This window comes from Odontesthes bonariensis, chromosome 7 (genome assembly GCF_027942865.1).
Source record: "Odontesthes bonariensis isolate fOdoBon6 chromosome 7, fOdoBon6.hap1, whole genome shotgun sequence".
NCBI classification, from domain to species: Eukaryota; Metazoa; Chordata; class Actinopteri; order Atheriniformes; family Atherinopsidae; genus Odontesthes; species Odontesthes bonariensis.
The window spans coordinates 22,963,465-22,979,768 of NC_134512.1; the positions used below are offsets into that span (position 1 = coordinate 22,963,465).

The following is a 16,304-nucleotide window of genomic DNA, read 5'->3' on the forward strand; positions in this document are numbered from 1 at the left end:
TCGAGAGAAGGGATGAAGAGCAGTTGCCAGCTGCATTTAAAAACCGGTTGAGCATGACAAGGGAAGATCAGACGGATGAGCTGGATGTTAAGTGCGTGATGCCCTGTTACAGCTTATTTGTGAAGCATGAAGATTTGAAAACTTCCCATCATAAGATGAGCATGACGTAGTGTGAACAATACAACAATCCTACGATATTCAAGATAAAGTAGTCTGAACATGGCCTAAATGACTAAATGTCAATAGAACTCATATTTAAAGGATGCAAAACTTTATACGCCCACTAACTTGTTTTGGTTCTTGACCTTGTTGTAAATTGTCATGCATGATTATTAACATGTAGAGTTTATGCTGCTTTTTGACAGTATTTGTACTTTTGCTGTTTTTATATGCCTATCCTGGAAACCTTGAATTTGAGATGATTACAGAAAGATTGCATTTCCCATCCAATGAGTGATCATTTTGCATGTTTTTAAAAAAAATAAAGGAACAGTCTTGTTTACGAGTTTTGAACCGCGACATCTAAAGTGACATCAGCTGGCGTGAACAGATTGAAAGACTGCCCGACAGATTTAGAAAACACAGTGGCTCTGCCTGTAGACATTAATCCTGCCTCAGCCCTGCCAGGGAAGGAAACACTGGGTCGCTACCCTGAAGTGACGTCTGTTCCCTCAACCCGTGATATGAGTTTTCCCTCCTTCATCTTCTCCTACAAGCATCCAGTTGCCATTCCTTTGCCTCTGCCTTTCTCCACCGGAAAACCCCAGATTAAGAACATTTGTTTTGGATTAATCGCAGCATGTTTGCAGATGTGAAGTTATTCAAGGTTCTAAGTCATTGTAGGAATTTAGAAGGTTACGATCCTGTCCTTTAACATATTAACCCGCAGTTCTCTCATTAGTTCTTAGCCCTGTTCAATCCTGGAGCCCTTCCATCATCTTTGGGTCTGCTCACACTTTGTCCTGAATCCTCCATCCAAGTTTCTCATTGTGCACAAACTCTTCTCTTCGATTTGGCAACAACACGCACTGCTCTCTAAAAGAAGAACAAAAGTATTACATAAATAACAGAAGTGATTAACTGTTGCTGTAACTGTCAACCTGGGATTGATTTCCCTCTGCTTTTCATAAAGACTAGAGAAATGAGAGGAAATAAGTGATCCGTTCATGCATAAAACAGGATTTTATAGGCTGGTCTGTAATGTGGCATAGCAAAGGTTTCCGTCTTTAAAATTGGGAGCTATGGACCCGATACTTGTGACTAAGTTGTTTTGTTACTGGTTGTCACTTCGTAAAACCAAATCAAAACAAAATGTAATGATCTGTAAATCCCATCAGCCAATATTTTGTTCACAATAGACCGGCAGTGTCACAGACTTAAAAATGGGAAGAGGTTCAGCAACCTGCCAAAAAAAACACTGCTTCCACAAGTTGTGGCGCTGTTTCGTGATGGTTTCCTTGCAAAGACGTTGAATTTTTCATCTCCTAAAGTACAAAATATCAAGAAGATTCAGAGAATAAGGAGGCATCTCTTAAACCAATGTCGGATGTCTGCGATTTTCAGGCCCTCGGGTGCCGCCGTATTAAAATGTATATAAGATTCAGTCATGGAAATGTATGCATGGGCTCAGGAACACATCCAGAAATCCTTCTCTGAACACCGTGTCATCCACATTTGCAGCCACGTGTGAATACAATCCAGAAATGTTGGCGTCCTCTTTGTTAAAGGGCCTGAGGCAAAGTGGAAAGCTGTTCTGTAGTCGAATCAATCGAAATTTGAAATGTTTGGAAATTACAGACTCGCCACCCTTTGAACTGAAGAGGAGAGACCTGCACCTCCTTTGGTGCATCAGTACTGGCAGCATGCTAATCTAAAAAGGCAGCTTTAATACTGAGAGGTATAGGCAGGTTCTAAAGCAACATGTGCTCCAACCCAAACAACGTCTTTTTTTATTTTTTTATTTGTTGTCTGTCGCCTTTGTTGTGAGATAACTGTCCACCCATAGCTTTGTCTACTTTTATTATGTATTGCAATGTTTGCCTTTTTTTACGCTGTCCTGTCAAGCATCATGGCAAGCACAATGATTTTATGGCGATTTGTTTATTGTGAAAATGATATATAATAATGCCAATCCTGACAGGGGGAACAAAGGAAGGGGGAGAGTGAAAAGAAGAGAACGGGGATATCTGTGGATTGCAAAAATACGCTAAAGACTTTGAGCAGTAATAAACATTTACTGTCGATCAATCTTGTGTGTCAACTTCCAAGAAAAGTTAGCACATTCAGTAGAAAACGGATGTTGGCAGGTTTCCTCACATGAGACTTTACAATTCCCTGTAGAATTTGCTGGCATTTGTCCATCAGGGATGACGAGCCACTTCGGCCCAGATGCTTGAAAGGAAATGTTGATGCCATGTTTCACAGATTCAAGTCTCATGCTGGATTGCAGTGTTATCTTTTCTTCGAGCAAAACTGTTCTCCACTTCTCATCTAAACCAAAAATGTTTCTGGCTTGTCCTCGGTGATGTTTATCGGGTTTAGAGAGCAGTGGGTTTGTCCTTTCAGCCCTCCCATGCATAACATCATCATCCAGCATTCAGTGGACTTATGAAACAGACTCATGAAAGCTAGCAGCCGATGTGAGAAAGGCCCAAGTTAGCTGCTTAGGGTTTACTGTGTTTCTTTGGTACCTTGCAGACTGTAAGTGATCACTGATTGAGTGATCACTGTTGGTTAACAAGACCGGTCTGACTGTGTGTTGGTGCAGTAATTTTGTGTTTCCAGTCAAAAACTATTTGTTGGTGCCGTGATGCATCTCCCTGCAGCGTGTGAAGATCAAACCATGATAGATGCCTGTTCTTTCAAAGAAACGGGACACTAGTTCACACCTTATTATCACCCTCATGTAAGTCTTGTCTGAAAACCTGACATTCCAGGTCACATGGTTTGCAACCATTGAGAATGGTCCCTTTAACCTGACGTTTGTACCCCTTCAAACGTCAGGTTAAAGTGATGGGACAACAATACATGTTTACATGACATTTACTTTTAACATGCTTGTCATTAACAATCACTCAGTTGTCGTGCAATTATCCCAACATGACCCTCTGAAGCAGGACCAGTCAGAGTGTAGACATTACATAAGACATTACAATGAAGGGCCTAAGCATTAAGGAGTTGATGTCAAGTTCAGTCTTCGTGGTTGCCAAGCCTCATTCTCTGCTGTTTCAACATTCAGCCTCTGTGTTGAACAGCCCAGTGGTCGTTTACCCAGCATCCCATTCCTTCACTGCTTTTCCATCAGACTGTGGACATGAACAGTAGTAACCTTTTACTATTAATTTATTTGTACAGTATCAGATCTACGGCATATCATCAGCCCTGGAGGATGACTAGCAACAATGGGGCATAGATGAGGCACCGTCGAGGCTTTTTCCCCAACGAGTTATGCTCTGCTTTTGGGTTCGTTGTAAAAATCTGTCCGTCTATTATTCCGTAGACCATTTCTTGTTTATATTCTGGCTTTGGTAGGGATTCGGGAGGACCTGGTGGGACATAAAGATGTGTGACCTCCAGCTGGTGTTCATCACATGACATGTAATCACACGATAATCACGCTATGCTTCCAGACGGGCATTAAAAATATCTTTGACCTTCACTTATGGTTCATGTTTCTGATATTCTGTAAATTTGTGCGCGGATAAGGTTGTTACAGTATTTTTTTACACAGACTGGACACGAGAACAGAGACTACACAGATGTAAACTTTAACTTATTTTAGGAACCTGTGTGGCTAACTTGAACTGTATCAACATCATTTGATTTGAGACAGCCGTTAACATATCTCAGTCTTGACACCATATCTTGATTGTGTCAGACTGACTGACTTATTCCTAATGGTCAAGGGCAGCAAATGGAATGCTGGTGATAGCAGAACGCTGTGCTGTGGTGACAGAGGCAGAAATAAGCGGTCAGTGTTGTTTTCTGTTTTCTGAACTCGAGCCCTTGAGAGAACTAATTAGTGAAGGCACATTAACCATGCCTAGCGTCAGCTTTCCTTCCACGTCATTTGAAGAGAAGTAAGTCTGTTTTGATCCTTTAGGTGCCGTTCCATAACATATTTCCCATGCATGTGTCTGCAGAACAGAGGCTGTTAGCGATAGAGGTGACTGTATGAGAGTAATGCGTTGCCTCTACTCTGCTTTGAACCCTAATCTTCTTGTCAGATTGCTTGAGATCATCTTCAGCCTCAGACGGAATGAAAACTGCTTTCTCTGTGACACGAGGGACTTATGAGGAAGATGGAGCAATTCTGTGCTGCTGTGCAAAATAATGACAGAATAAATTACACCCATGACATCAAGCTCTAATTATTGCCAGATCAGTTCCAGTCATCAGCATTATCTCTACATCCCTGACATCTTCCCTATTGTTTCAGTAAGTGTAAATGGAGTAACAGGGGCTTTCTGGTGATGTTGAATTTTCTCCTCTCCCAGAGAATGATGAGATACATTTGTCCTTGGAATATGATTGGTCTGCTACTTCCTCTCTTGCGGCCTTCCATTTTCCAGGCCTCAGTGATTCGTCAGAATTTCTGCCCAGTTTTCTGTGTGGTCTCTCTCGCTTTCTATCTTTATCTCTAACTGTCCTTCCATCCCCCCCCCCCTTCATTATCGCTCCATGGTATTGAGCATTAGGTTCTATTTCTCTATTTCCTCCGCACTTTGAGTAATGTCTTTGATGAAAGTTAGATGAAAATCCATCAAAACCATATGGCTTTAGCAGGCCCGCCAACTGGGAATGTAATATGATGGGTGTGATGTCCCAGGAGTGTGAATTTCTTTTTTACCGTGTAACATTTCTTTGGTCAGACATCAACTAAGCAAACGGTTAGAAACAAATTCTTAAATGTATGCTGATGATATCTATGTTATTATACATATAAGATGATCATTTAGGTGCTAATATTACAGCTCTCAGACTGTATAGCAACACAGCTCTACATATTTTAATGATCTGTATCCAGAGGCACTCAATTGTGCTGAATACATTTGTAACCGGAAAATCGTATTTTGTTGCAGAGAGCATTTCCCCAAAAACCCGAATTAAATCGAGCATTAAATTGAGATGTCTGCGCTTTGTCGAGTGAATGCTTTGTGTCAAAACAGGCTACACACAATCATCTGTAACATTAAAACCACCTGCCTAATATTAGATTTGTACCCCTTTGTGGCACAAAAACGGCTCTAACTTCAACAGGCGGAGACAAATAGCTTCTCAGGATGTTCTTTGGTCGTCTGGCAGATTTTGAATGCTAGAGGTTACAGAATGAGGTCTCTGTGAATTTGCATAGAACATCATGCAGATGCTCAGTTGGATGTAGATCTGGGTGGTTTGGAGGCCTGGTAAACTGAGTCCTTTTGAGTTATTGCTGAGTTTACTTTTTTTTTTTGTTGTTGTTAATGCTGGCTTACTTTTCAGGATATTTTTTTATTCGTCTGCGCAGATCCCATTGGTTAACGCACACAGACACGCACACACACACACACACACACACACACAGAGACTAATGTAAAATCACAGACAGAAGAAATGAGCATGTCACGCTAACTTTGGCATGGATGCTACCTCTTTCATCTCAGGGCCAACACACCTTTTTGACTGGATCTCCCAGCGACAACTATTGCCTGATATGGAAATAACTAGCGAGTGTTACTGCGTGTGAGTGGGTGCTTGTGCCTTTTTAAACTAGCTTCATGTGCAGCATTTTCAGAAGTAGGGGCACGAAGCTCTTGTCAACACGAGAGCTGCTCTGTTGCCAAGTACTCTATATCTTACAGGGATGGCAGGGAGGGTTTTGTACTTATAATTAACATTGGGCATTTATTGGCCAATTGTTGAGCAAAAATGAAGTCTTCAATAGAGAGACACGAGATTGTTATTTTAACATATTCAGACAAGTGAATGTTTTAGCATCTTTAATATAGTATCCACACATACAATTGATATTTCTTAACTCAAAGGCAAGGAATATAAGATTTTCAGAATAGAATTATTCAACAAAAATACCAACACATTTGATATTCTTCTCTGGAAAAGAAGTACCCCCTTGGCCTAAGAAGCTGTAATTGCCACCTGCAGCAGTGATGACTTCTTGTCTGTGTCTTGCATAATTATCTTCCAAACTCTAACAAACCATCTGGTGCCTTAGGTTTCTTTACAATAGCTTCTAACAATGGCTGGATTATTTATTTATTTTTTTGCCATTGTTAGTGCTAAATACATTATTTTGTGAAATATTTCCTTGCATTAAAGGCTAGATTCTTTATTTTGAGGGGATTCGAGTCTTTGCTCGTTCCATTCCATGAGCCACCATTTCTTCGGTTTTAGTTGTTCCTTGGTAGATTTTTGCATTGCATTTTTGCACTGGAAATCATTATCCTGTTTAAAGGCCCACTTTAATTTGAACTTGTTGGATTTATTCACTTATCTCAGAATTGGTACCAATCCCCATTACAAAGCCCCCATAACCTTTACACAAGGGTAGCTGACTCATGGATAAAGTGGATACGTGGAGTGTGCCTGAAACTTTGCCAAGGTTAAGCGACAAAGTACCTTCTGAAAGTCTGCTTGAAGATTGGAATGCAGTGTTTCATACTATACCTACTGGGACCATCACAAAGACATATAAACGGATGTAGACCACAGCTGCAGGGATCATACAAATGCTTGACTACAAGATAAACAACACAAGAAGAAGCAGGGAGCAGTTTCTACCATGGAGAGGAAGGTTGGAGGCAATCAGTCTTATCAGCTGATCTGAAAGACAGCACAGAGGCACAAATCATGGCATCTGAAGAATAGGCACTGAGCACAAGAGCAACAACACGGAAGCCTACCACACCAGACAGGACCAGAGGTGGAGGCTGTGCAATGGGACCTCCAAAACAATCCAGCACTTTCCAGCAGGGTGTGCGATGCGAGCAGGTGCATGGGACGCCATAACAAGTAGCTGGAATAGTGTACAGGACTGTCTGTTCCGAATATGAGTTGGAAGTTTCAAAATTTAAGTAGGAGATACCGCCGGAAGAGATGGAGAATAATAGAGCCTGTGGGATATCTAGATCCCGACCGATAAACTGGTGATAAGCGAACCTTCGCTTGAGCTTTAACAGAAAGTTTAGAATCAATCACAACTCACTGGTACTCATACTATTTAGTTTCAGCTTTCAGTCAGATGGCCTCACGATATCCTCAAGCTTCCCTTGATATGATGGTCGATTTCTTCTTCTTTCTTCTCATTCCGTGTGTTGGTGCCGTAAACCCAAACCATTAAATATCCACCACCATTGTTTCATAGTTGCTGTCAGGTTTTCTTGAAAAGACACATTTGATGTTGACAGAACGTGTTTTCTGTTCTTTCTCCAAACAACATTTTTCTGTCAAGAGCGCAGTATGTCGTCCATGGTTTTTGTTTCCTGTCAAATATTTGCTATCTCTCTTTGATTGACGATGCAGTACTTTAACACCAACTATCGCATAAGTTAACTACAAATCCTGTGAAGTAGTTTTGGAACTCTTTACACATTGACTCCCAAGTCACGTAAAACTACGTTTTTACTGCCCATGCGTTGGCTACCAAATGGTAAAAATACGTTTTTACGGGTTTTTTATGGATTCTGAATCTATACATTCTTAGAATCCCTCCACCTACTTGGTGGTTTTATGAACATGTAAACTCCTTTGACACAAGGACACGACGCAAATCCTCTGACCCGGATATGTAAGTATCTAAAGTGCAACAGGCTGAAAGAGCGCACGTTGCACAAAAGCCCTGATATCTCAGTTTGTTGTTGATTTTGGTGGATACCTGCCTTGGTTTAGCTAAGGATAGCTCGCTAATGGCGGAACCTAGAGACACACAGTTTTGACCCACAAAGAGTTTAAAGTCTCAGCTTTCAAACGAGCCATAACATGTTTCAGTGGCCTTATCACATAATATGCTGTGACTGTACAAAAAACGTCAAAAAATGGTTTAGAACGCTGGGATTCTACGACATAATTCCGTAAACACCGCCGGTATTCAATGTGTTAATCATTTCTTTAAGTCAAAATATCTACTTTTGGGCTGTCTTAGCAGTAGTCGGTTGTTTCATATCTATGGCCCCTGTAGGTGCTTTTCTTTAAAATGAAATTTATTTACTTACTTATTTGAAATTGTTTGGAGAACATTTTTTAGATCCCCATCCATACTTATAGGTATCCCTAAAAAGCTTTATAGATCTTCTCGCGATGGCACCTCGCACTTTAATAGCAAAAGATCAGGTTCTACGATCGGTGACAGAGGTTTTGTGTAACTACCGAACGAGCATCTAATTGCTGAAACCTAATCCTAATCTAAAAGTTTTATGGCTCCGAAAGTTTCAAATTTGTATTTGAACAATGGAAATCTCCAGAAAGTTTCAAATTGTATGTGTCATTTGTTTGTGTGTAACCCCTTAATGAATTAAGATTGATTTAAAGAAGATCAGCGGAAGAAGATATGAAAATGCCAATATTATCCATGGGACGTAGGTGCACTTGATCCAGCCTTAACCTCACACTGAAATTCATGACATCTGCACATAGCTGCAGTCGTTAAAGGCAGGATGACAAGCTGTCTCCTGTGCTCAGGGAGACAAAAGGAGGAGAGAGATCGTAAGGGCTGAAGAGAGAGCACTGTGACGTGTATTTGCACTGCAGTTAGGGACGACACGTGGAGAGGGACCTTTGCAGCCCCCTGCCTCTCAGGGCTCCTTTGGCCTGTGTATAATTGATGAGGAGAGTGAATAAGAGATGAGTTTGTGACTGTCGGCCAGCCTGATGGGGACAGACAGCGCTCAAGTTTGGCTCTCCTCATCTGGCTGATGATGACAACGATGGTGACGATGTCGCCTGTGTTTCCTCCTGGACTGTACCCGCACAGTGCATCATCATATCGTCACCGCTACCTCTTCTGGATGGTAACACAAAGACAGAGAGACGTGCCAGAAAAAAAAAAGGCAAGTGGAGGAGAGAGATGAAGGCAGGGTTGGTGTGTGGGGGAGATGAAGAGCGCAAGAATGGAAGCTAGATAAAAGAAGAGAGGGCAGAGGATTGGAGTGGGGGATGGTTGGGCAGAGTCAGCCAGAGGGTTGAGAAAGGGAATGGTAACTGGATAAGAAATTAATCAAAACGTTTTCATTAAATTCCTAAGAAAGCTGGACATTTGATAAGGAAACACAAGTTCACCCAGGCAGGATAAGCCTTGAAGTGTTACTGCCCTAATTAAGCATACAAAACAATTCTCACGTTTATTTCTTTATTTATACCAACACCATGTCAATTTCTGAATAGATAGAGGTACATTTGGTTGGACATGTGTGGGATGTTTCAAGGTAAATCTCCCTCTTAAATCATGGTGAGGTAGGCCAGTCATCAGGATTTAGTTTGCCATAAGCCCTTAAAACCCATAGTTATTCCAGCCATTGTTGGTCCAGGGCAGCACAGGGGTTAGGACCTTTACTGTGCCGCCACGCTCCGCTGATCCCTCCCGAGATTGAGATCCATGTGAGCACACATAGATGGGAGAAGGGAAAGACAAAATGTCAGTATACGCCACTCTAATATTGGAGTCAATGTTTGGAAATGGGATGGCAGCGTTTCCAGACTGAGCCACTTTAAAAGAAGAAGCATAAAGCTAAAAAGCCCTTGACAGTTTATATTGACTTGAGAGCAAGGAATTTTCCTGCATGTTGATAAAATATTGTGGCGGAATAATTATAAATTTAATAAAATGTCCTCGCTGTTTGTTTTGTACGTTTGAAATATCTTCTCTTACATCCTTAAGCCACTTAAGTGTGCGATCGAAGCATATGGGCCGTACGTGAGTGCACAAACGTCCTTTAGCTGCTGAAAATGTATGAAGCTGAATGAAACAATAATGACTGCAGACATGCCAGCGAGAGCGTGTCACAATAGACATGTTTGGGAGGCGGTGTGTTGCCGTGATATGAATACGTCACTGAGCCTGCACTGGATCATTTTAAATCTCGTCTCCCCTTTATATAACCAGTTTGCCATTCTGAGACAACAATTTGCATATCAATGCGTTCTTTCAGAGATAGTATAATGACAGAAATTGGAATTATTACAAATTTGATCGGAAGAGGCATTTTACTAATGGCTTGTAGAGGAATGCATTTTCTCCCTCCATGAATGCTGTCATTGTACCGTCCAAAGATAACTGAGGGAATGGTTTTTTTTTCTTCTTTTTTTATTGCACTAACACAATGACATGACGAAAACTTACAATGAGACACACAACCTAAGAAATGTGTAGAAGACAGGCGAAAACGTTTGAGGGTGAACACGGGTAACATTTTCTTTCTTTCTTTTCTTTTGACAATGTGACATTTCGGCAGGCACACTCAAATATGTGCATACATATGCACACACACTCTCACACACCTTCAGTCCTTGAACGCACCAGATTAACATGATTATTGAGATTCCAGGAGAAAACACAAAGGGTTGACCTGGTTTTGTACCCTATAATACCCCAAACTAACACTGCAAGAGGTAATCAGTGTGTAGTTTTACCCATTAAATTCATTATATCAATTAGGCTATGCAAATGAAGCTAATGTTTGTTTGTATATTGTACATTGTGTGCTATGTATTTATGTCGAAGCTGCCTTTATGAGATAATATCTTCAACCTGATGATCGATGGAAGCTTTGTCCACGATACACTCTGAAAGACAAGGTTGGAACACTCACATTGGCTCTCACTTGATGTTTTGGACAGGAAGCTGCCAGCGTGCTTTCTGTACATTGGTCAGCAGAGCACTGTACGGTGCTGGAAAGCAATGATAACATTTGCGAGACTGACAATGCGGATCACAAAACTAGTCGTATTAATTGCTGGGGACAGTGCAGGCGCACAGTAACCCTCACAGGGGTATTGTATGTGTGCTGTAACGTACACAATACAGAGAGATTAACATTTTATAAGAGGCCTTGAGCTCTTGTGTTCAACACGGATATTCTTTGTCCTTCGAGTTTGCTGTGTTTCTCCCACGATGTAAAGAAAAATGATCTCATTGTCATGAATTTAAGGAACACATGTTGTGTCGGTTATTTTTTTCCATCACCTAAAGACATTTGTATATGTGATTAGTATATTATCAACAGCCCTTTGTCTGTTTCATCCTTTGGGAATGAGGTGGAGATGTGCTACGGGTTCTGCTGGTGTAGAGAGAAGCTGTCGCGGTGCCATGGAGGAAGAAAATCTGCCCCTTGCACAACCTCTGGGACTGGGTGATTGACATGTCTGCAAATCCCATCACATAAATCGTGCCATTTGGGTGAGGACGTGGACAGATGCCGCCCTGCGTTCACACCACTCTCACCACACAGGAAACTCCATGTCTTTTCAAGCGTAAGCCTTCTAAGGAACTTAAATTTGAAATGCTGAATTATTGAAATGGACAATGCATTCAGGTGACCGTGTGGAGGAAAGACAAGTGAGCATTATACATGTTGCCGCACCTCGTGGCCAGACCGAGCATACTTTGGCTTTTAAATGGTTCATTTTAGTTGCGTGTCTGAGTGTCGTTTACAGCTAACATTATGCATCGCGCTGATTTCACACAAATCCCAGTCCTTAACAATACATGATCTACTTTTCCAGCAGTCCTCGCAGTTGGAGAACGAGAGCCTGCAGAGCTCAAGGACTCTGCTCTCCGACAGACTGCGCTCCCCCTCCTCTCCTTTGTGTCTTTTGGGGAAAGGTGGTAGTTGGATATGAAGCATGCGAGTCGGCAAGCAGTTTAGCGAGGGGGGCCGAGTTTCAGCTGAGTGCAGCGTTTTTCTCTCCACTCCCTGATGGGTCCCAGATGTTTTTTAAAGCCAGTCCTCTCTCTGCATTTGTTCCCCTTATATACCTCCCTCCCTTCCACCCCAGCACTCACACACATCGCTCACATATTCTTCATTCTCCTTCTGCATATCCCATCAACTTTCCCTCTCTTCAGGAATCGCACCCTTGATAAAAGTGCTTGCTTCACCTTGTCTGATCGTAATCGCCCTTCATCAAATAAACAGTTCTTCTCCACACTTTCTCTTTATTTCTCCTCTGCTTCTCCACCTCTCCCTCCCCTTCACTCTCCCCTCCTCTCTGCCCCTCTCCTCATCTTTCATCATTCATCTGGTCTGATGTAGGGGAAGCTGCAAACCTTTAATGCACCAGACCTTTTTTTTTCTGCTGCTGCGTTTAAGCACTGAGCTATTGCTCTCTTGCAATTGTACATGAATCGTTCTGCTTATTTACGGTCGATCCAAATCAAGGCAAAGAGAAACTTTACTACTTTTGATCTCAATTCAATTCAGTTCAGTTTTATGCCATCTCGCGGCACTTGAAAGATGCAGTCCAATTCGACTCAATTCTGACCCAGTGAAATCAAATTACTTTAGATCCAAATCAGTCCAGTTTATGTGCTGCCATTAAAAAAAAAAGAAAAGAAGTTGCTGTGCCAAGGAAACCAACAGCTGCCACAGAAACTTCCCTTGGATTCGATCCCCTGTGCTTAGCCTACAGGAGGTGACGGTGGAGAGAAAAACTCCCTTTTAACAGGAAGAAACCTCCAGCAGCATCAGACAGAGGGCAGCCATCTGCCTCGAGCGGTTCGGGGGTTGAGAAAACAGAGGTCCGTTTCACGAAGCAGGTTTAGTGAAAACTCTGAGTAGGTTAACCCTGAAATGAGGGAAACCCTGAGTTTTCCGTTTCACAAAGGGAGGTAACTCAACCCCGAGAAAGAGGGGTAACTCTAGCCTGTTTCACAAAGAGAGGTAACTTAACCTCTCGGTCAGTTACCGTAGTAACAGACTCTCTGAACCTAACCTGGCCGGGACCAGGTTTTATTCAAGAAACCTTGAGTTTCTTTCTGTCTCCGCCCTCTTTCAGCCACACAAGATATTTGATTTCCTCATTCATTCAGTCAGCAGAGCGAGTTTTGGCGTAGCAGGTAGTACTTAGTCGATTTATAATTAGGTACAGTAGGAGGCGACTTTTTCCACGAACATGGCATGTCCGTTTATGAACAATCCCGTGGATGAAGGTGCAGCGTTATTGCACAGAGAATTGAATATTCGTCGGGAGATATTTATAAGACCACGCATTGATGTTTTGGCATATCCAGACAATTTTCTTTTTGAGCGGTATCGTTTCACATCACAGTCCATCATTTACATACACAACATAATCCGTCCTTACATTGGTAACATTACCAACCGCAGTCATGCACTCACCTCTCAGCAGATATTATGTGTTGCACTTCGTTTTTTTGCCAATGGAAGTTTTTTGTACAATGTCGGAGATGCTGAACACTTGAGCAAGGCAACTGTATGCAGGGCAATCAGAAAAGTGTGCATCGCCCTGAAACGGCTTTTACCAATGTTTGTGGTTTTCCCTGGACATAAACCTGTCCAAGCCATCAAGGAGGAGTTCCACAGGATTGCAGGTGAATGATGTAGAGATCTGTTAAATTGTATTCTGTTAATGACATTGTGCTGCAACCTCAGACTGGGATTAGTAATTTTACTTTCTTTTAGGATTTCCCAGTGTGATTGGCTGCATAGATGGCACACACATCCCCATCAAGGCTCCCTCACAAAATGAAGCCGATTATGTGAACAGGAAGTCCATTCACAGCATAAATGTGCAGGTACATGTAGACTGACTACTGTTTCAAGATGTTAAAGACTGCATCAGAGTTCCAACATATCTCATTCTCTGCACTGTCAAGATCATATGTGATGCTGCATACATCATTTCGAATGTGGAGGCCAAGTGGCCTGGGTCTGTTCATGACTCAAGAATTTTTCGCGAGTCTAACCTGAGCAACAGACTACAACATGGTAAGCAGCCTAAAGATTTGCACAATATAATTCACTTGTCTCCCTCCTTTAATACACTCCAATGTATCCACTATGCATTACAGGAGAGTTTGATGGCCTTCTGCTGGGTGACAGAGGTTACCCGTGCCAACCGAGGCTGCTGACCCCTTACCCTGACCCTGAACCAGGCCCCCAACAAAACTTCAACCGGGCTCACTGCAGGACAAGAGCCCGGGTGGAGATGACCATAGGCCTGTTGAAAGCCCGTTTCCAGTGCCTACGTCACGTCAGGGTGACCCCTGAGAGGGCTTGTGATATAATTGTGGCATGTGTTGTTCTTCATAATATCGCCACTATTAGAGGAGAGCAACACCCTGCCCTACAAATTGAAGACGCTGATGATGACCCCATCCACCTGCCAGCTAACCAGGATGGCAGAGCAGTCAGAGACACCATATGCAATAATCACTTTAGGGTTTAAGTCACCATCATCACCACCATCACCACCATCATCACCACCATCACCATCACCACCACCACAGCAGCAGTCAAATAAAGAGAGAATACAAGTTTCATTTGGTCTTCTTTATTTCCTACAAATACAAGAGCTAGTTCAGTTAATGTTCCAATAGTTAACATAATTCACCTGTGACCATGCACCCACCTTTAACTTGTGCTCCAGTATTTCAATTTCCAGATCTGTCTTCCTCATCTGGCGGTCTAGGTAGAGCATTTCTTTATCGTTTTTTTGTATGTTTTTGAGCAGGTGAATTTTGTATAGCTCTTTTACCGGCAACTGGAAATACATAAGGACGACATTAAATTATACAGTTGCACATGCATTCCACAGAATGAATCTCTGGTGTTTACTGAACATCCATCTCACGGTGTCAATTTGTGCAGTGGAAGTTGAGGGACCCTCCTGCTGCTGCTCAGCCATGCTCTGTTAAAAATAATAAAATGATGAGAATGTGTTAATACTTCAGTGTAAGCTAAAAGTCATATTCCACCAGAATGTTAAGAAATGGGAATGGGAAGAGAACTATCAGTATAATGAAGATGTTACCTCAATAGACCTTTCTGGATCCCCCTCAGTAAAGGCAGCAGACATAGTTTCCTCATCCTGTTCATCCCAGATGAGTGGTAGTTTTCAGTATACTTAAACTACTATATGGTAAAATCATTGGAGTATTGCTAACTTACAGGTACAAGATCTGTTGTGGCTTCAGGGGGCTCCACCAGGCGGAGAGCACCATCCGAATCTGTTGGGACAAAAGAAAAAGACAAATAAATATTTGTAGAAATAGGCTTAAAAATATATATCTATAGGCCCATTACATTTTATAAAGGTCCTTGTGTCTTGGGGGGTGGACTCGGAGGATGAGCTTCCTCCAGGGATTCCCTCAGCCACTGGCCTTCCAAAGTTTTGGCTTAGAGCCAGCTCCTCTGCCTCCGTTAGAGGTGGAGGTGCTGGCCCACCACCCGTTTTACGGGCATCTGCCTTCTTTCTGTTGGCTGAGTAGAAGTCTGTGTTAGTTTAAATAGGCTTAATTATTTAACAGAACATGATATAGATGAGAAGACATTTATGTGTGTGAAAACAGCATTATGTTGGGGATAAAACAACTGCACAGTCAAATAGCCACTTAATATTTACTTTACAGTGTAAAACATGATCAAAATGAGGTACCTCCATGCCGAGGTCTCACCTGTTTGAACAATGTTTTTATATTTCATCTTAAGCTGTTGCCAAGTGCGCTTCTCCCCCGCGGGATTGCACCTAAATGAAATAAATAATAAGCTCCCATTCAAGCAGTTTTCCCTGTAATAATATTGCGATTGATTGCAAAGGAATACATTTAAACTTACGCATTGACGCGAGCAGCAATGTTCTCCCACGCCGCCTCCCTCTCCTTTGCTCCTGCAGCGGTGTTGCACTTCTTTTTAAAAACGTGTTCAAACTCGCTGTAAGAGCGCACTAAAATTTCCAATTCTATGTTTGTGAAATATGTAGCCCGCCTCTTCCCCGTTGCCATGGTGACTCGTCGAATCGGGGCTCCATTGATGCTGGCTTTTTAAAGTGGTGGTGCACGCGCTAAACTCAAGGTGAACTTACTCAGAGTTGATTAACCTCGCTCAAATCAGCGTTTCTGAAACCGAAAACTCAGGGTTTTCTATCTCAGAGTAGATCAACTCAGAGATCAGGAATAGACTCAGAGTTGGTTGAACCTGCTACGTGAAACGGACCCCAGGAAAGAGGGGTCAACTGCTTGAGTGCAGAAATAGCAGATGTGTTTCACTCCAAGTGTTTCATTGAAGCCCTTCTTGTTTGCTGCTGGTTGGATGGGAGGAGACTCTTGAGTCGAATTTGTCTGATCACTCTGTTTC

General features: G+C 42.2%; 1 protein-coding gene across 1 annotated transcript; it reads right to left on the reverse strand.

Annotated features, from left to right (window-relative positions):
* Positions 1-14,579: 14,579 nt before the first annotated feature.
* LOC142384881 (uncharacterized) lies at positions 14,580-15,952 on the reverse strand. Its single transcript, XM_075471188.1, has 6 exons — positions 15,786-15,952; positions 15,626-15,696; positions 15,255-15,431; positions 15,120-15,178; positions 14,983-15,039; positions 14,580-14,859 (listed from the first exon to the last, which is right to left on the reverse strand). Exons 1-6 carry the CDS (start codon positions 15,950-15,952, stop codon positions 14,740-14,742), a joined length of 651 nt encoding a protein of 216 aa, XP_075327303.1. The 3' UTR covers positions 14,580-14,739.
* Positions 15,953-16,304: the final 352 nt, after the last annotated feature.

What these genes read in the sequence shown, in the direction of transcription:
- LOC142384881 (XM_075471188.1), bottom strand. Translation starts at nt 15,952, where the DNA reads ATGGCAACGGGGAAGAGGCGGGCTACATATTTCACAAACATAGAATTG. An exon ending in CACAAGGACCTTTATAAAAT is followed by an intron (nt 15,179 to 15,254) that starts GTAATGGGCCTA and finishes TTGTCCCAACAG; the next exon opens with ATTCGGATGGTGCTCTCCGC. An exon ending in CCACAACAGATCTTGTACCT is followed by an intron (nt 15,040 to 15,119) that starts GTAAGTTAGCAA and finishes TGGGATGAACAG; the next exon opens with GATGAGGAAACTATGTCTGC.